The sequence below is a fragment of the Lampetra planeri genome, chromosome 32 (genome assembly GCF_965212315.1).
Source record: "Lampetra planeri chromosome 32, kcLamPlan1.2.h2, whole genome shotgun sequence".
NCBI classification, from domain to species: Eukaryota; Metazoa; Chordata; class Hyperoartia; order Petromyzontiformes; family Petromyzontidae; genus Lampetra; species Lampetra planeri.
The window spans coordinates 11,176,812-11,198,550 of NC_136138.1; the positions used below are offsets into that span (position 1 = coordinate 11,176,812).

A 21,739-nucleotide genomic window follows, 5' to 3' on the forward strand; every position below is an offset into this window, starting at 1 on the left:
AGATTGAACGAGATTGGACCCACTTACGGTGATTTCAGCGGTCTCATTATTATTATTTCGTTACGAGTTGGTCAGCGACATTTATATGTTCGCGCGGAGGTTGGTGGGTGAGCCAGTCGACGTCTCCCATTAACCGGCCCTAGCCAGTGGCAGAAAATCCACAGTCCTATGGCAGGGCTAAGTCTGTCCACAGAACAACCACCTTTTAATTTCCTCACAAAATGGTACTCGTTTTATCAAACGCGAAGGACGGATGGGCTGCGTCAACCTCCAAGCTAGATTTGAACCCGCGGCCTTCCGACCGCGAGCCGCTCGCTCTACACGCAGAGCGCAACGCCGGCGGATCGGCCGGGCGCCCGTTTCCGTCGTGACCGATCGCTTCTGCGCATGGCGGTGCCCCCCACAACCCCGCCCCCCCCCCCCTCCGTGGCACAGACCTTCACGACAAGGTGAGCGCGTTCCGTCCCGCGGATCTGCTTCCCGAGTCCACGGACGAATTCTTCCGCTACTCGGGCACGACGACCACGCCGCCATGCGCCCAGGGAGTGGAGTGGACCGTCTTCCCCCGGACGGTGCACATCTCCGCCCACCAGGTAAAGATCCAACGGGTCCCCCCCCCCCCTCTCCACTGGGGCCTCGCACATTCTCGTAACTCCGGGAGCAACTGTGCTGTGGTGGAAAGTTCACACTCGTAATGTCTCCTTCGCATTTGCACACTCTTTTGTTTGGATGTCAACATTCTGATTCAAAAACCCTTTTTAAAAAAAAATAAGACCGATTGGTTCAATGGACAGTCGTCCCAGTCAAATAAACATGTGTATTTCTGTTCAGCTAAGGGATGCTGCCATAATTGCAAGGTTAGCTCTCTGGATTTTCGATCCAGAGGTCGCCGGTTCGATCCTCCGGCGTGGTAGTTGAAACATTTTCGTAGAATGTGACTCGACGGTTCTCAATAGTGGCGCTGCGACGTGTTGTTCTCTGCGATGTTCAGCGTAATCGCCGCCACGTACTCTAAGCTCACGGCAAGTGAAGCGAAACATTGGATGGTCATCTAAACCAAGGCGCCACAGTGGCGAGATCTATATTTGGAGCTTGCATGTTCTCCCCGTGGTCGCATTGATTTTTCTCCAGGTCCTCCGGTTTTTCCTTCCACATTTAGAAACGTGCATTTAGAGTATTAGCTGAGTTGAGTGTGTTCTTGTGCAACACGAGCACGAAACAACCCACGCCGTCGAAGTTCTCCGGCCGTGCCACGCGGTGACGATCCCGCGAGCCCCCACCGCGTCGCGATGGCTCGAGTCGAACAACGCCCCGCCGTAGACTGCGACCGAACGGCCCTGAACGTCAATTCCCCTGTCGCGCCTTGTGCCGCGCAGCTGGAGGCGCTGTACGGCGTGCTCATCATGGAGCGCGCCGGCTACGCCATGTTGCTCGAGTACCTGCAGGATAACTTCCGCCCGCCGCAGCCGCCACCGTCCGGCGCTGACCTCGTCCGCTACCGCGTGGGGCCTGCGACGCCTCCCACCACCGAGGCACCGCCAGCGCAAGGTGCCGTGCACGGCTCCCGAGGAGCCAAGCGACGACGACGATGATGATGATAACGACGATGATGACGACGATGATGACAACGATGATGATGACGACGATGATGATGATGACGATGATGATGATAACGACGATGATGATGACGATGATGATGATGAAGACAATGATGATGGCGACGATGATGATGGCGACGATGATGATGGCGTCGCGTGTTGCTTGGGACACGCTCCCGAGTTTTACGAGTAAATATGCTCTGTCTTTCAGATGTGATGGGATATTTTGGACAATCAAAAAATATATTTTTGTTTTGGATTTGTTCCAAAAGGGGAGGTGACATCACCGATGCGGTGCATCTCCCAGATGTTTTACCGCCAAAATAGTGTTGTCAAGTGACGTCGCTTTTGTGAGCCCAAAGATACCGAAATATCCACTGTCATGTACATGACCCGTCATCTCACAAAAAATACGAATTTTTCTTAAAAATCAAAAATCCCAATAATGTTTCATCCCCACCACACGCATACACAATCTCTGCTCTCACCCCTCCCCTGTCCCTGACGCGTCCTCCTCTCATCCCCGTCTCGTGCCCGTGTCGCTTCATCTCCCGCCACCCCGCCGTGCGCAGTGTGCGCCAACGAGCCACGCAACGTCACGGCCCGCGCTCACAACGCGACGACGGGCATGGTGATGTGGGAGCGGCCCGCCGCCGTCTACGCTGCCACTATCGAGCGCTACGCCGTCACGTGCCGCAAAGAGGGTGGTGACTCCCCCGTGGAGCAGTTCCTCACCGAGGGGGAGCAGGACACGGTGAGAGGCTGCCCCCCCCCGCGACTCCCCCATTAAACCGATAAGCCATCCTCAACTATTCAGCGCGCATCACAAAGAGTGAACTCAGACGGGATCCCCCCCAGAACGCGCAAGCCTGCACGAAATCCACGCACGAAATCCACGCGCGAAATCCACGCGTCCAGAAAGCCGCCCTTGATTTATCACCCGTCAAGCTTTCTTTTGACGACGTGGCTGTCTGCGCGGCGTCTGGTCAGGGCGCCATCCTCGGCGAGCTGCAGTGGGGCTCCGTGTACTGGGTGGAGGTGCAGGCCGTGTGTGCGGGGACCCACGCCGGACCCCCGAGCCCGCCCGTGCGCCTGGAGATGAAAGGTGAGGGGTGCGCCGCGCTTCCACACGAGGGGGCTTGCCGCTCCGAGTCGCCGTGGAGCCCGAATGCTGCTGCCCTGTCATTGATTCCTACATAGCTGGCCGTGCATGGTTCCTGCCAATACGCTTACCACTTAGCTGCCTGTATTTCGTGCGTGTGTCAACCTACGTACCTGCTGACAACCAACCTGCCTGCCTACGTAGCTACCTACCCATCCACCTACCTCCGTACATAACCCTCCACCCGCCTCCACAAGCCCCCATCCCCCTAACTACCGAATGTAATTTGGCGTAAATTGCAGCGCTGAGAATTTAAAACGTCGGTTTAAGAGACACGTCGGTGACACGCAACTGTGCTGCTGAGCACGTGGAAACGTGTGGCGACGGTGTCGATGCAAGGGACCTCGGAAGTAGTTCTGCGGTGCCACCTCCGCACAGAGTTTCTCTCACTCGGGTTGATTCACTGCTCTGCGAGAGCTCCGAGTGGATCGCTCCTCTCGCGACATGGCACTGACGGCACGGTTGTAATAATATTGGGTGGGCGGGGGAATGTGGAATAATGAAATGGTACACTGACGGTGCACATTGGGGCCGAGTGTGCGAAACTTGTCCGTGCATAAGACTAAGGTAAGGTCAAAGGTTATTTTTTCCGGCAACTTGCAACGTGCGCCACTTTCCCGTGATTGGATCCTGCATTCCCTTCCCAGAATTCTGTTCTGTGCAAACGCCCGCTGTCATTGGATGACAGCGCTATTGGCAAGCACGGTGTGCAATGTGTTTTAAACAATTAATTTCAGCGGTTTGTAGATACATTTTAATCCGTGCTTCATACTGGCCTTCCTCAAAATCGGCGTTTCACACTTTTATCTGTCAAATGGTTTCAACTAAATTGAGCGTCATCAGCAATGTGCGGCCACATGAGCCAATGTTGCCGTGTGCTTTGTAGTTATAGGAGGAAGCAGCCTACTTTGAGCTATGTGGGGCCCAACATGCAGTGGGTTTCCTTCATCACAACAATTTTCTGATGGAGAGAAAAAAAAGAGTAAACTTTTTTTTTTACCACAGCAACAGGTGTGTGGGCCCACATTGCCAAGCAATTCAATAATGAATTTAAGTCCACAATAACACACGTGAACAATTCAATTTAGGGTTATAATTTTCACGAGCAAATGAGAACTATACCACATTGCACACGTATGTTTTTTTTTTTACGTAGGCTTCTTCATTTCTGTTATCATTGCATGTGACCCATTCTGCATGCATGACGCGTGTTTTCTCTCTTGACAATGCCAGTGTCAGGCCAAAACTAAATAACCCGCACACAACAGACATGGACAAGTCCAGCCCATCTGCGTACATCTCATCTTGCTCACTTGGCTGAAGACTCTTCCATCATTGTTGTTGTTGTTGTTGGACGGGGGTGTTTAACTTTGGGAACCACTGTGGTCTGTTGCTGCCATTGAATATGTCTTTCTCGAATACTTCAGCTCCTGTTGGCTAAGTGTCGCTAGCAAACCCGTGCTACCAAGGCGATGAAAACATTTCAGAGTGGGCACTTTCATTGCATGTACCTGTCTTCCTTGAACAAGGCCGTATGCTGGACTCACAGTCGGGAGGTGCGCCAATTAAAATCTGGGTTCGGGGGGGTCCACTCGGCCCATCTAACGCCGAGGGTCAATAAAATGGGTACCACTCGAGGAATACGAAGTGAGTTGCAAACCTGTGAAGGATCTCTTTTATCGCTGTACCTTGGTAGCCAAAACCAGTTCATTGCTTTAACAGTGAGCAACAGCACCAATAAAGACAAATTAACATATTCAATCACAGCGGTTTCATCTCCATTTGTACGTGCGTGCGTGCGTGCGCGCGTGTATGCGCGTGATGCCTTAACATCTCCATCCATTAACCCATGTGGCGTTTCTGTGTGCGCGCGCGAGTAGACGCGTGCGTGTGAGCGTGTACACACACACACCCCCGCATTCAATCCCTGACCAAGTGCAACAAAAATGTGCAAATTGGTTTCTATCTGAACCCTTAGGCCTCCGTTAGGTTGACCGAGTTTAAAAAGTAACAACCTGTGCGGTTTGCTCAGGGGCACCGGCAAATGGAGAAATAACTGAGGCTTTGCGTGCGTGTGGTGGCGACCACAACACCCGCTGGCACGTGCGCCATTCTGGCCTTAATAGGTGCTCGCCAAAAGCACTCGCTGTTTGCGAGCACCTCGAAGAAGAGATTGGGGAATCGTTGTGCTTGCGTGCGGGTACGTGTGTGTTTGTGTACACATTAATTTTACCCTAACTTCACCGTGGCACTGTGTGGATAGCGCGTGCGTGCGTGAGGAGCGAGCGAGCGAGCGGGCGAGGTGTGTGCGTACTGGTCGGAGCTGTTCATCCTCCATTGCTCCCTCTTGAAGCCACCATTCTCCATCACCTCCTTGCCTCTGGATGGAACAATTATCGCTGGGTTGGGACCCGGAATGCAGGATTGCTTCACGTCTAGCCACAGACCACGTGTTAACTTGGTCACTTTTCGACCGCGCAGCAAATTCAAGGTAATAGTCTTTCAAGATTGGTACGTGCATCACCGTCGCTCCCGTCACAAATTGCATTTACCTGTTTTCTCTTTTACGGGAAAATTGGTCGATTCATTGAGCTAAGTGGGTTGATAGTTACTCTTCTAAAAGGGTTGTTTAAATATACATGTTTCCATTGTTTAAGAACGTTTCTGTGAGCCGATTTAAATTATATTTGACCTACAAGTCAGGAATGCTTTGAAATAGACTAATGTTTTATGATTTATGAAATATATTCATGTTTTTCAAACATTAACATTGGTCAAAATTCCAGTCGCAAAAAAATATTAGCCGCTGATATAGAAAATAGCTCATGGAAGTAAATATTATAAATACACCATTTGTACAGGTTTAACAATTATTAAGTCATATAAAAAATGATCAGTGGAAACATGAATGTAAGAAGTTGCAATATATACCATCCATTACATGTCAATTATATCTATGGTTATAACCAGTACTGAACTGTGCATGAATCTAAGATCTAACGGCATGTGTGCTTCTGCATTGGTCTCACTGGCACTTCTCGCGGCGTCTATAGATATTCAAGAGAGCGGCGTGGAAGGGGTCATGGAGCTGCTGACCTACACCGAACGTGGCCACACCACGGAGAAGTTGTCGCAGAACACAGTGGGAGAGGTGCGGAAGCAGTACTCCGCCACGACCATCGCCATCATCATCATCATCACCACCGTCGTCATCATTAACGCACGGCGCAGCTAGAAAACTCATCGGAGAGCCGTGCGGCACAACCGCCCAATACCTATGCGGTAGAATCATCGTTAAGCACCCGCTCGCACACGTGGCCGGGCGTGCCGCACACGTTGTAAACCAACGCCGAAGTAGGTGGATAGCGCAGAGAGCATCGTCTTTGTGAGACGAGACACCAGCCGGGAGGGCTGTGAGGTAGGCCGTAGGAGACGGTCCAGGAATGTGTGGTTGGTGTTGAGTTATTCCTATTCTTAGGTTTTTATTCGGTAAAGTCACGTAGGTAAAAAAATTTAATTAATAAAAGTAAAAAAAATCACGACGTTTCGGAGGCTTCCGTCTTCAGGTGGAACAGTCACAGCACTATAGCTGTATCAAGATTTTACCTACGTGACTTTACCGAAAAACCTAAGAATATGAATCCTTGCAGTCACGAAAGCTTCAAATCTAGGATTAATGGTGTTGAGTTGTTCTTATTTCGTTTGCGGTGGGTTTTCTCCAGTTACTCTGGTTTTCCGCTCCATGCATCAAACACTCAATAGAGGGTGCCAGTTGGTGTGTTGTGAATATTAAAGTCGTTGAAGTGAATCTCAGACTAACGTGTTTATCCCTCCTGAAGTTGCAAAGTGAACCGACTAAATTGTTGCGCCACTAATTTACCAACGGTCATTCTAGTTTTGACGACAACGAATCAGATTACTTGCAGTAATTTTATGCATGCAGACAAGGTGATCACGTTGCCAAATTAAATATCGATGTTTTGTTTTATTTTGTTTTCTATCTGAAAGGTTATGGAAACGTCTGCAGAGGAAGACCTAGAAACCGTGACACCCGAAGTCCATTTTTTTGTCAAAACGACGTCCGTGAACCACAAGCTGAACCCCATCCCTGGCGCCGCCGCCGCCATCGCCACCTCCTCGCCAGCGCCGACGTCCGCCGTTCAAACCGAACGCGCCGCCTCATCCTTGCAAGGCCCAACAGACGACAGCGCAGCCCCAGTAGCATTCGCCACGACACCTTCTCCTCCTCCTGCGCACGGCGCGACCAACCCAGGTAACACGACCGCGGCGCTCTTTGGATCCACGGTCCCCGGCGAGAATTCGAAAGTCGCTGTCGCGCAAGCAACGCCGTCGCCAGCCACCATCGCCGCAGAGCCGGCGCCCGTTACCCACGATGCACCACGGCAGACGAGTTTCGGCGACATGTCCGACGAGACGTCCACCCTCGCGGCGCTCCGTACGCACGCGCCTCTTCGTCCGGGAAATGAAGGCGGCCGGGGCGGCACCATCTCGCCGCCTCCGAGCGTCCGTTCCGCGAGCACGGCCGGTCCGCAGCCGAACCACGACGCCATTTCTCCGTCGTCGCGCACGGCCAGCGTCCTGGGGGGCGGCCCCCTCGACACTCCCGCGCGAGCCGAGGGCACGACGAGCTCGCCCACCGTTTGGCGGGAGGATTTGTCGACAGCGTACGAGCCCGGCCGGCGGCGTGGTGCGGGCGCAGGCGGGGACGAACGCACCTTCGTCACGACGGCATCTCAAGGGCTGACGGGCTCAGAGCCCAGGCGAGAGAATCAAGTCTCCAATCCGTCCGGGAACGATCCACCAGATGCAACCCCTTCACAAACGCCCTCAGGAAAACCCGCTGTCGCAAACAACATCGATTCAACTTTTGGGAGCGATCACGGCAAAATGATTGGTGTGACAACAGGTACACATTCTTTACCACCTCCGCTTTCAGGAACCTTGGAAATCTTTCCCAAACGGGTGGTCTCTGTTTCGGAACATTACCCCATGTCCTTCATTCCGCAACATGCGGATAAAGTAAATGACCCATTCCAAACCTCTACACCCTTGAGCACTCCGCAATCTCAGAGCCTGAGCGGATTGTCCCGTCACTCAGAAGAATCAATTTTCGCCTCTAATGATATACACGCCACAGATTTGCAATCGGGTGACGGGTTATCTCATATTCATGAGCTCCATGGCTCTGCAGTGGCTTTCATCACGTACGGCAGAGCTTGGGATCCGTCTTCGGAGCTCGGAAGGAGTGCTACGACCACCGGGGGAAGTAGCACACTCGCGTCATCCAAACCCGGTGTCGATGTGCCGTCGTTGCAAAGCAGCAGTGCGTCGTACCACCCTGCGAGCTCGGAGAAGGTGGAGCTAAAGACGAGTTCCCTAAACCTGCAGCCGTCGCTTGCTTTTGATACTTCCCCGGGAACTTTCGCTGCTGAGTTTACGACAGCTCGGTCTGGTCCGTCCGTGTCTGTAGCACAATCATCATCACTATCGTCGTTATTGTCATCATTATCATCGTCATCGTCATCACCACCTTCATTGTGGTTGTCAACTTCATCACTGCAGCACGCTTCCCTGCCTGTAACCGGCTTCCCCGATGTGTCACAAGTCTCACGTGTGACCCCAGACCCTAGCTTCAGTGTGCAACCCGCTGCTTTCACTGCTACCGAACCTTCTGGCTTCCCACGGACACACGCTGTGCATACTCACCACCCTGTTGCCGCTTCGCACTCGCTCACGGGCTCCCCGAGCGCTGACCCAAATCCCTCCGGAAGCACGCTGCCCGCGACCGCTTCTAACGCTGCGACGAGTCCGGATCGCCCCGAGCTTTCTAGAGTAGAGGGCTCCACTACTCTTGCCGCCGCCGCCTCCGCCGTCGCTGCTGCTGCTGCTGTCGATCCGTCCGTGCGCACGTCCGGCTCTCCGGCGTTGACGGGCGCGTCGGAAACGGCCGCGCTTTATTGGGCGTCGCGCCGCGAGAGCGGCGGTGTGCTGAGTACGGTGGCCGCGTCTTTGCCTACAGAGCCGTCCTCGAACGTCACGCCGTTACCCTCGCGAGCGGCGGCCGTCGCGAAAGCTGTGTCCGGAGACGATGGAGCACAGTCGTCGACGCAAGAGATGGGAAGTTCTGACACAACTACCTCCGCTTCTTCCTCCGCTGGTTATGATGTCAAAAAGCTCAGCAATGCGGCCGGGTCAGCGCCGGAGCTAGCCGAAGATAACTTTCTGCCGAGCGAATCCAGCGCCTTTGAAGTCACGGCAGCCAAAGACGAAACCACGGCGGTGGCGCACGGCAGCAGCGGGCGAGGTGGCGACGTGACCGAGGACGACGCCGTCGAAGGCGACGGCGGCGGAGCAACAAAGACGACGGAGTCCGTGGGCGGGCAATCGAGCCGAGCCGACGCCGTGGCTCCGGATCCGGAGTCGTACGCCTCTGGGGAGGAGCGGGATGGCGAGACCGGCGCCGGCACGCTACCTCCCGCGCCCTCATCCCCCACGGGAGGGGATCCCTCGCTGACGGGAATCACTCAGGAGGAGGCCGGAAAGGCCGTCTTGGGCGACGATCGTCAGTGGACCGACGCGCCGGGGAAAGGAGAAGAGATTGTGCGGCAATCGGAGAACGTGCTGGAGTCACTCCCCGCGATTCCCACCGAGGTCATTGAGAGCGTGACCTCTAAGGAGCTCGACATAGGTGAGTGCCGTCGGCGGATTCGTCCACAGGACGTCAGCCTCCACCAGAACACGGCCCCTTGGGGCAGGGTCGGCCCCGTTATAAACGTTGCTCGATAAATTGTGGCTTGGGCAGGCGCCTGCACGTGCGGTCGTCCAATCGGACTCTGGGCGATGGCTACTGCTGGGTCTTGACACGTGTGTCTAGTTTGTACGGCCATGTTTGTTTTGTCAGTCAGCTGTGGGTCGTGGGGGTTATTTCAGCACAGACCACCTCGCTGGTCAGCGTGGGTTCGTGAAGGTGGAGAGCGGAGTTGTGAAGGGTAAGAGCGCAGTTGTGTTAAAAGAGCACAAAAACGTGGGTTGAGAGTCGCACCAAGAAGCGGCTTTTTGTTGTGACTCAGTGGTAGGAAATTTGTGTTTACCAATCATGAATCAGGAGGACTCGCTGCATCACCCTGGAAGCACTCCCAAGGGGCGTGCGTTGCCGTCACACACCACGTGCAATCACAGGCGGGTGTCAAACAATGCATTACAAATCTTGCCTTAAAGCTTTCGTGACTGCAGGAATTAATATTCTTTGGGTCTGTCGATAAAGCCACGTAGATAGAAAAATAATAATAATACATAATAAAATATCACGACGTTTCGATCACAACACAAGCAATCGTCATCAGGTGAAAAAAGAGGGGGAAAGCTGCTGAGGCTGTTTATAAAGGTTTAGCGATGGGCGGGGCAGCTAACGTTAATGTAGGAGAGGTCTCCGTAACCGGCAGAAGGTCTACACCAGGGGTCGGCAACCTACGGCTCCGGAGCCGCATGCGGCTCTTTACGGGCTGCTTCTTGACGATATGTACGTATGTACAGTATGCACTCAGATGCATTGCGGCTCTTGAAATACTGAATTTTGTACCGAGTTGGAAAGAAATGGTTATTTTGGTTGGCCGACCCCTGGTCTACACCAATCAAAGAGCTGTTTACAAAGGTTTAGAGATGCTTGTAAATGTAAGCTCGGAGAGAGCTAGGAAAGAGCCATCAACACATGGAGTTGGAAATGGATGGCAAGCCGCCATTTACTAGCACAGCTAACGGTGGCTGTGCTCGTGAATGTAACTCAGAAACGAAGCTGTGGGGGTGGCCATTGTTTTGTGAGAGATTAGCATGTCAATGTAAGAAATGTGCTTGTAAATGTAAGCTCGGAAAGAGCCATCGCCACATGGAGGTGGAAAAGGATGGCAAGCCACTCGATATTTTCACCTGATGACGATTGCTTGTGTTGCGATCGAAAAGTCGTGATATTTTATTATTTGTTATTATAATTTTTCTATCTACCAAAGACCCAAGGAAAATGCATTACAACTTGTTGTAAGGATGCCTCAACTTGTCACTGGTAACCAAAAGTACATAATCATTGTACGGCGCAGCTTTGGCACTTTTCTACGATAAATCTTTTCGTATAAAATGCCCCTCACCGCAGTCAGCAGCGTGAACTTAATGTAGTGTATAGTGTAATAGTGCACTTGTACGCTCGTAAACTACCTTGCGATTCCGCGTAACTTGACCCATGCTGCTCAATTGCCTTAGTAAGTCGTGTTCACGTAGTCAGCATCTTCATTTATTTTGGCGACAGTCTTTAGTCGAATGGACGACACAGCCTGTCCAGTTGCAGTCGAGTCGTGGCCTGCGGGGTTCATTATTCTCTTAGTCTCGTCGACTAGAAGGGCCAAACATGAACTAAATTATCTTGTCATGGGACCTCCCTTGCCAGTATCAAAATATAATCAGTTTTACCCTGTCTGGCAATAAAACAGTTGTGTTAAGATGTTAAAACACCAAGGAATCATGTCTGCGTTCACCACACATATACTTGTGGTGAACATGCAAACAAAAGACATGCGCTGGTAGTGCGGGACATTATTCCTTGCAGAACGTTTCATTTTGGTGTTTTAGCATTTTAACACAACTGTTTTATTTGCCAGAAAGGGTAAAACCTTTTCTTATAAATAATCTCGGTCTGCGTCTTCGTTTCGACGTGTTAATCTCATCTCGCCATCGTCAATTGGCACGCTCGATGATTTCCATTGACTAAAATAAATCAACCACTGCGGTTACGAATATATGAATCACATTTTTTTTCTCGCGAAAATTAACACTCGCCTCGGGACCGAGGTCAGTCAAATAACGGATGCGGCCTGTGGGGTCAAATCGAAAAGAGCATTCAGATTTGCAACTCTTCGTGCAGAAATTGCGTTACAGCAGGATGATGGGCGATTCTCGTGCTGTACCAAGGCCCTACCACAAGGCGGCAGTGCAGCCTACTGTCAATCGTGCTGTACCAAGGCCCTACCACAAGGCGGCAGTGCAGCCTACTGTCAATCGTGCTGTACCAAGGCCCTACCACAAGGCGGCAGTGCAGGGGGGACTATTCCAGGCATTGCGGCGGTGATCCGCGATTGTTCAAGTGAAATCGATTCCAGTCGGATCTCGATTTACGTCTTCACCCTTTTTCGTCGTTTCTCATTTCCGCCGTCGCGTTAATCGCTTTGTTATTACCACCGCTACCCGAGTTGCGTCGCCTCAACCCCACACTCACGTCGCTGACCCATTGCTGTCAACCCCTTGTCAGTGCCCTGCCTCATTACAGACCAATTCGGACCTTATTGGTCACCCCGTGCCCTTTATAAATCTCAACGTTCATCCTGCAAAGTCCCATCACAAGGCAGAAACACAAAAACACTTGCAAAAATTTATTTTTTAACTCAATTTCCCTGTACAAGAATGCAGGTAAACCGCGTGGGTTGACAGCTGTGCTGACCGCATCGTCGTCCATCCTTTCTCGTTATCCATCGCTTCAGCCTCCACCACCGCCTACCCTGTTAATCGCTTCGATTTATGTTTTGATTATTATTATTTATAGGCGCACGATGCAATGCATGGAATCATCAGTGTCATACATAATTATTTATGAATTAGTTGGGTTGTAAACAAATGCATTTAATGAGAGGCCATGGCACTGTACAGCCTTGTGTGTGTGCGAGCACTCTACAGCCCTTTGGCAATCCACTGCTGGATGAGGGCCTCCGCACACTGTTGCAGGTTGTGGGGGTTATTTGACCATACTTCACCACGCTGGTCAGTGCGGGTCGGTGAAGGCATCGAGCATAGACGTGTGTGCCATGTAAGTACATTACAATGTTGGCTCATTTGCTATTATTATATCACACCTAAACAAATATGTGAATGTTTACGTTACATTCATGCGTATCGTATACGCAAAACTGCAAATGAGACACAAAAATGGAGAACGATACTAAAAGGACCGTGCCAGCGGTTATTTAAGCAAATTGCGACCTGCATCGTGACAATTCCTCGAGAGAATAATTTAATTATCTAAACAACGCCCACGGTAGAGGCCACACGATGTATGGAATCATACGACAGCACATTGATGATAATGCACCTGGGCCTTGAGCTGCATTGACAATACAACTATTATATCAATATACACAGCGCAGTTAATTACATTTAACGTCTCTGTTAATTCACTTACATTATTAATGGAGAGGATGCGACTCATCACGTTACAACAGGATGCCTCGGTTAAGACGTACGATCTTTCCAATGCATTTCTGAGACAGTGCAATGTCAATATCACCGCATAGCTCCTCATGGGGTCTCTCCAATTGACCTCCGTCACCCAAGCATCCAGGCAGAGGGATTCTTAGCTCTTCGTCGTCATGATATATCCACTGCTGTGCGAAGGATTCCCCACATTGTTGCCATCCCTTGCGTATTCTGATACCATAATACATCCCTCACTCCTGCATAATAGTCCATCTCTCACTCCATCTCTCACTCCATCTCTCACTCCATCTTTCACTCCTGCACATGAGATTATCTCATCGTTCCGTCTCCGCGACGGACGTCCTCTCGGGGTGTATTCCTTCCTGAGGCCGCCGTTCCTTGCGGCTGTGTGCGCTGCCCAGTCCCTCGTGTGCTTTACTTGACAGGCAAAGTGACGTCTCCCATTTGCATTTGTTCTCCGATCCGTGTGTTCCTCCTCTTTCTGGCTCTCCGTGCAATTCCAAACGTGCACCCCTCCACGTGTCTTTGTGCATTCATCAACTTTGTGTGTTCCATGTTCTTTGTCAGTGTCCATACTTGGGATCCACATGTCAGTATTTGTCTCTCTATGCTCCACGTACTCAGCTATAGTGGATAATAAGGTTGCTTTCTCCTGAAAGTGACAAGTCGTCCTTCATAATCAGTTTAACACGTAGGCTTTCGCGACCAATATTGTTCATAATCAACGATTTTTGGGTTTAGATCGCGTTATTTATAAATGTGTCGTAACCCTCCACCACCCGACACGGCCAATCAGTAAAAAAAGTGTCACGTTGACAAAAGACAAATAGTTCACTGCTTTAGCCCACCGGTGTGTTGAAGCGTGAAACCACAACATCTACAATTTGAGTACGACGTTTCGCTGGTAATTGCATCCAGCATCATCGGGCAATTCGCCAGAATGGTGAGGCCCAGGTGCATTAAGTCGTCCTTCCATGAAAAATGCTTCGTATTCAGTTAAATTAATAAATAGACGATTAACACAGTTGACTATGTACGGTGCGAAATAAGTTCAACATACATTACATATTAATCCGACTCTTTAAGCAAGCAAACCCGAACAATGGTAAGCCATTGTAAATCGTGAGTATTTTGCAATTGTTTAGGTATCATATGAAGCAGGTGTGATGGATAATTAGGTGTGTATCAATGCGCCCCCTTGCAATTAGATGAACGGCCATGATTTGGGATTGCGATTTAACTGAAGAATCAATTTGTTCTTCTGATTTTGATAAATCTAGCAGCCTCTAGTGGTGGCAGGGATCACGTGAGTCCATTATGTAATTTGCACGAATAGTAAATAATTGATTTTGTTACACGCCCAAGTGTGTCGTGGAGCGAGGGCATTGTATTCGGCGCTCTGCCCTATGAACCTCGAAGTCTGAGTTTGATTCTCGACCGCATTCATCACAAGTGGCGAGTGACATCTCAAACTGCCTTGGGCCCCGTACTATCAACCCACGCTTTACCACCAGCGTGGTAAAGTTTGGTCAACCAATCAATCCCCATGGCCGACTTGGTGTGGGGAGATCTCCATCTAGTAGTGGAATGACTAAAGGCCCGTTCATTATTATTGTAAGAATCGATTTAAATAAATGAATCGTTTCATCGCTACACCACCACTGATCGTGATAACAGCAAAATATTTCGAGAAAATAAAATAAATGTTCTCTACGGCTGCCATCGGAGAACCATGAGTCTCAGATGAATCTGCAGGTCACTGGACACCACTTTGGCCTGTCGCTGTCAAATTTTCCATCTAAGTAGTCCAGCATGACATCACAAATAAACAAGCATAGTTGGCATCTCTTACCAAAACAAAAAAAACTACATCTCGACGAATAAACCGGCCAGTTAGCGGGAACCCAAGCGGGTGTGCAGTTTTCATTTCGATTCAAGGGCAATGGGAACGATTCCCTGCCACGCGCAGAGTGGCTGCTGTTGACGTCTGCTGACTGCGAGGGGGCCGTGCCACAAGAACCTCCCGTGCCTCTCGCACACGCGGCGGGTTGTCAGGGCAGGCAGCGCGAGAGGGAACGCCGTGTCCATTCACCAGTGGGGTTGGTCGCCTGGCGTCTCTCGCCACGGTGGCTAGGAGATGTCAACTACCTCGCCTGGTATGAAGGAGGTCGTGGGTTCGCTCCAGACCCCAACGCCTGCTGTATATTTGGAGTTTTGCGTTGTCTCTCTCCCCGTGGTCACGTGGACTTTTCTCCGGGTCCTCCAGATTTTTCCTCCAAATTGAGAATCAACAATCACGCGTTTAGAGTATTTGGCTGCTATACATTTCCAAGTGATGAGCCACTTGGTTGAGCTATCATTTGTGGCCAGGTCGCTTCTGAATGAGAGCTGTGCGGCTCAGTGGGCCTTACCAGGTAAAACAAAAACGAGTAAAATATTTTAGTGTTCGTCTTCTCGCTGCCACCGCTCTCGCTCCCAAGCTGCTCCCATCTCTCCACCGTCGCCCTCCCTCCCCGCGTCACCTCATCACACCGTGCGCGTCACCCCCCCACCCCGTCGTCTTCATCGTGATGACGCCACCGTGCGCTTGTGGTGTGTCGCCTTGTCGTCACCCTACGCACTGCCGTCACCCTAACCATCGTCGTGTCGTTTCTCACCCCATTCCCCGTCCCTCCATCGTGCCCCCCCCTCCACCACTTCCACTTCACCGTGTTCAATTACTCCGCACGCTGTTGAGCGCGTGCGGTGGTGAGCGCCATCCTTTGTGCGTGCGTTGTGTGTACCTTCATTGCTCAATAAACGTTGTTTGTTCCTCCCCCCGCTCCCTTGTAGTTTCATTCATTGGCGCGAGTCCGATCCCCGCTTCTGCATCACATCGCGTGCCCGTGTGTGCCTCCTCCCCTGACGTGTCCCCTCTGTGCGTGCGTTGTGACATCTGCCCCGCACGTGTCTCGGTACACTGCGCCAATTGTAACATTTGTTCTGCCGTGCGTGTCCATGCTAAGCGACTCATCTGCGATGCCGTACATTTCATTTAAATACGCGTTTAAGTGTTTCATTTGATTTCCACGTGTAAATTAGCCTATGTGAACGAATGCTGTCTTTTGCATTCATGTGTTCTCGATTGCATATTATTATTCAAGGATGTATTTGTATTTCCGAAATGAGGATATGCATTCTGTTGGAAATATGATATGCAGTTTAGCGAAGTCAAAGCTTCATTCAAAATACACTTTTTAAAATCCGGTGTAAAATACAACGAATTGTGATGTTAGAAATATTCTCAGGTTTTTTCGGTAAAGTCACGTAGGTAAAACATTAAAAGTAATGAAAGTAAAATAAAACAAAACAAAAATAAAAATAAAATTCACGACGTTTCGGAGGCAACACAAGTCTCCGTCATCAGGTGGGACCGTCACAGCCAGATTAGCTGCATCAAGTGAAGCAATGACCTGATGACGGAGACTTGTGTTGCCTCCGAAACGTCGTGAATTTTATTTTTATTTTTGTTTTGTTTTATTTTACTTTCATTACTTTTAATGTTTTACCTACGTGACTTTACCGAAAAAACCTGAGAATATGAATCATTGCAGTCACGAAAGCTTCAAATCTAGAATTAATGTTAGAAATAGTTTATTGATGCTCTCTCTCGAGAATAACTCTCAGACAATAATTGCAAGGGTCACTTGTGCGAAATTAAGATTGCCTGAGTTTCATGTATTACAAGCATCACTCTGCCTTTACGTTTTAAGATATCCGTGCGTTTTAAATATTGTTTTGAATTTTACGGGTGCATGTTTCAAATGCTTATCCAAATGAATTTTTGGCAATTACAATAAGGTTAGTTTAACACGTAGGCTTTCTCGACTAATAGTATTCATAATACAGGTTTATTTGGGTTAGATCGCGAAAGTATAAATGTGTTGTAACCCTCCACCACCCGACACGGCCAGTAAGGATTGACACGTAAACAAAAACGCTCCAATTAGTTGACTACTTCAGCCCCACCGGTGTGATGGAGAGTAAATCCACAACATTTACAATCTGAGTAGTACGTACAGTAAGGTTGTTGCGCAACTTTTGGGATTAATGACAATGAACTGAACATTTTATATTCGTGTACATTATATACATACACATTTGTACAATTCATGTCACATATGTCATGTGACATGCATGTGGACACGACAGGAATTGTATCTTCCTGCTTGGTTGTGAGGAGTAGACCAGTGTGTGGTGTTCAACCTATTCCTTGCCCTTGTTTGGGGTTTCTCATCATCTACAGAGTGTTGCATTTTAATCATAACCACTGTCATCACTCATTACTAAGAAATCCAAACTAAATCATTAAACATCAGCCCCATAATTAACCAGATGCTACTCAAAGCGTTTCGCACAAGTGACGAGATGTTGAGAAATGTTAAGTTTCATTGAGGCTTCAGCAATATATCCCAGCTTTTTGGGGGGGAAATCTTCCCAAACAAATGTAATTAAGCTGAAATTGCTCATCGCAAAACAGCTGTTTGTGTCCAAACAAATGTTTGCTGACGCATTTAATTTGACCCGCCCGTGCAGTGCTACCGGATGGTTGGAATTTGTCAGCAAGATAGAACAAACCGATGCAATCTGTTAATCGGTGTACGATCACTGCAGGGCTGGATGTAATTACTCCTTCGCGATCGCTGTGTAATTATGCCGTACGTTCGCGTGTGCCGATCATCGCTAAGAGAGAAGCCCTGCAGAGATACGAATGCGCCAGTCCAGCCCCTACCTGCGCATGTGAGGTTTCGTAGTGCGACCAGGACTCTTCTATCTTCGCGAGGGATGTTCACAATTATAAATCCCCCCCCGCCCCTCTGCTGCCACTGTTGCTTTGCCACTGGGTATATAATTCAGTTCCACCGTAATATTTGTTGGCCCGATTGTTGCTGGCAACACGTGTGTGTGTGTGGTGATACCACAGCGGGAGCGGTGGTGTAGCGGTTAGCGCTGCGCTACGAACCTGGCGACCCGATTTCGATTCCCGCTCACGGCCAACACCGGTGACAATTATCTTAACCGGGCCTCCCCTAGGTCGACTCAACCTCCAATGAGTACCTGGTTGGATGTGTAAGCATCGCTACTAGGCAGACAAAGGTGGCCGGGCGTGGTGTTGGCCACCCACCCCCTCGTGTGCCGTGCCGGCCTTTATAGGTGCTTGCTAACAGCACTTGCCCCTACAGTCTGTTACAGGCTATACGGGAGATCTTTGTCTTTGACCACAGCTACCAAGTTAACATCATGGACGATGTCTCGTGTCTCTACGGTGCTGTATATATTCTGGTTCGCCAAACGTGGCAGCGCTCCACTCTCGGTCGTCAGATCGTGAATTCAAATCCTGGTTTGGGGTGGGCACCTGTTTCTGGTTGTCCCACGGGGGACTGATACCTGCCGTAGATTTTGTCGATGTCATCCACTTCGATGAGCTATCGTGCGTGGCCAGGTCGCCTCTGAAAAAAAAACATCCCGCAGCTCAGTGGGCTTTACCTGGCCAAAGTGAAACAGTCGAGCGAGGTCAGACCTGGGTGCTCCAGCCCGCGGCGAGGGGTCAGGATTCCAACTCTCATCCAGACAAAGCGACGGGACGACCGCGATGGAGCCACTCGGTGTCGGTGAGCGTGAAGCGGGGTGACCTCGTTGTCTCTGTGCGGCCGCGTGCAGGGAACATCAGCCACCAGCGCGGAGTGGACGTGGGGGGCAACGTCTTCGTGCCGCTGCTCGTCGTCTCGTCGCTCACCTTCCTCTGCCTCGTGCTGCTCATCTCCGTGCTCATCTACTGGAGGTGCGCGACGGAAAGCATCGACGCTCGCCACTCGGCTATAACACTCGCCACTCAGCTATAACACTCGTCACTCAACCATAACACTCGTCACTCAGCTATAACACTCGTCACTCAACCATAACACTCGTCACTCAGCTATAACACTCGTCACTCAACCATAACACTCGCCACTCAGCTATAACACTCGTCACTCAGCTATAACACTCGTCACTCAGCTATAACACTCGCCACTCAACCATAACACTCACCACTCAGCTATAACACTCACCACTCAGCTATAACACTCGCCACTCAGCTATAACACTCACCACTCAGCTATAACACTCACCACTCAGCTATAACACTCGCCACTCAGCTATAACACTCGCCACTCAGCTATAACACTCGCCACTCAGCTATAACACTCACCACTCAACCATAACACTCACCACTCAGCTATAACACTCACCACTCAGCTATAACACTCACCACTCGGCTATAACACTCACCACTCAGCTATAACACTCGCCACTCAGCTATAACACTCGCCACTCAGCTATAACACTCACCACTCAACCATAACACTCACCACTCAGCTATAACACTCACCACTCAGCTATAACACTCACCACTCAGCTATAACACTCACCACTCAGCTATAACACTCGCCACTCAACTATAACACTCGCCACTCAGCTATAACACTCGTCACTCAGCTATAACACTCACCACTCAGCTATAACACTCGTCACTCAACCATAACACTCACCACTCAGCTATAACACTCGTCACTCAACCATAACACTCACCACTCAGCTATAACACTCGCCACTCAACTATAACACTCACCACTCAGCTATAACACTCGTCACTCAACCATAACACTCACCACTCAGCTATAACACTCACCACTCAGCTATAACACTCACCACTCAGCTATAACACTCGCCACTCAACTATAACACTCACCACTCAGCTATAACACTCGTCACTCAACCATAACACTCACCACTCAGCTATAACACTCGCCACTCAGCTATAACACTCGCCACTCAGCTATAACACTCACCACTCAACCATAACACTCACCACTCAGCTATAACACTCACCACTCAGCTATAACACTCACCACTCAGCTATAACACTCACCACTCAGCTATAACACTCGCCACTCAACTATAACACTCGCCACTCAGCTATAACACTCGTCACTCAGCTATAACACTCACCACTCAGCTATAACACTCGTCACTCAACCATAACACTCACCACTCAGCTATAACACTCGTCACTCAACCATAACACTCACCACTCAGCTATAACACTCGTCACTCAGCTATAACACTCACCACTCAGCTATAACACTCACCACTCAGCTATAACACTCACCACTCAGCTATAACACTCGTCACTCAACCATAACACTCACCACTCAGCTATAACACTCACCACTCAGCTATAACACTCGTCACTCAACCATAACACTCACCACTCAGCTATAACACTCGTCACTCAGCTATAACACTCACCACTCAGCTATAACACTCGTCACTCAGCTATAACACTCGCCACTCAACCATAACACTCACCACTCAGCAGAGGTGGGACAAAGTCATTGTTATGCAAGTCCAAGTCGAGTCGCAAGTCATCAAATTCATGACTCGAGTCTGACTCGAGTCCAAGTCACATGACTCGAGTCCACATCTCAGAGGTGGGACAAAGTCATTGTTATGCAAGTCCAAGTCGAGTCGCAAGTCATCAAATTCATGACTCGAGTCTGACTCGAGTCCAAGTCACATGACTCGAGTCCACATCTCATAGGTGGGACAAAGTCATTGTTATGCAAGTCCAAGTCGAGTCGCAAGTCATCAAATTCATGACTCGAGTCTGACTCGAGTCCAAGTCACATGACTCGAGTCCACACCTCTGCCACTCAGCTATAACACTCACCACTCAGCTATAACACTCGCCACTCAGCTATAACACTCGTCACTCAGCTATAACACTCACCACTCAGCTATAACACTCGTCACTCAACCATAACACTCACCACTCAGCTATAACACTCACCACTCAGCTATAACACTCGTCACTCAACCATAACACTCACCACTCAGCTATAACACTCGTCACTCAGCTATAACACTCACCACTCAGCTATAACACTCGTCACTCAGCTATAACACTCGCCACTCAACCATAACACTCACCACTCAGCTATAACACTCACCACTCAGCTATAACACTCGCCACTCAACCATAACACTCACCACTCAGCTATAACACTCGTCACTCAGCTATAACACTCGTCACTCAGCTATAACACTCGCCACTCAACCATAACACTCACCACTCAGCTATAACACTCGCCACTCAGCTATAACACTCGTCACTCAGCTATAACACTCACCACTCAGCTATAACAATCGCCACTCAACTATAACACTCGCCACACGTATGTAGGCGCATGTAACAACCACTTGACGTTATTGATACCACTGATATCTGAACCAGTATTGGGCCTCTCCCCTAGGTCGACTCAGTCTCAAATGAATACCTGTTTCGGTGTGTAAGCATTGGCATCTGGGGAGACAAAGGCGGCCGAGCGTGGCGTTGGCCACCCCTCTCCCTCGCGTGACGTACCGGCCTCAGTAGTTGATCGCGAACTGCACTCGCCACTGGAGTTTGTGAACTACTATGAGGGGGGGGGGATCTTTGTCTGTGTGTCTGTGCGTGCGCTGTTCAATTTACCAGAAACAAACAGGCGACGGTGAATTCCAGCTGAGACAGAAACGGGAGAGCTGGGTTGAGGGGCATTTTTAACCTGGATGGCCTCAAGCATCCTTTAAAGTCGAATGTTTCCTTGGGGGGGAGAGGAGGGGCATGACAGCGAGCGTGTGCTTCCTA

The 21,739-nt window shown here is 50.0% G+C and overlaps 1 protein-coding gene across 3 annotated transcripts in view; it reads left to right on the forward strand.

Annotated features, from left to right (window-relative positions):
- Positions 1-21,739, forward strand: part of LOC144729472 (receptor-type tyrosine-protein phosphatase gamma-like) — a 153,751-nt gene that overhangs the window by 93,035 nt on the left and 38,977 nt on the right. For 2 of the 3 annotated variants that reach the window (XM_078609792.1, XM_078609793.1), the window contains exons 7-11: positions 436-593; positions 1,377-1,548; positions 2,171-2,352; positions 2,589-2,703; positions 18,733-18,853. In XM_078609792.1, coding sequence (XP_078465918.1) covers positions 436-593; positions 1,377-1,548; positions 2,171-2,352; positions 2,589-2,703; positions 18,733-18,853 — 748 coding nt within the window. Of the gene's footprint in view, positions 1-435; positions 594-1,376; positions 1,549-2,170; positions 2,353-2,588; positions 2,704-5,813; positions 5,912-6,768; positions 10,359-18,732; positions 18,854-21,739 lie in introns of those variants that run through there. The other variant, XM_078609791.1, reaches the window with a different exon arrangement.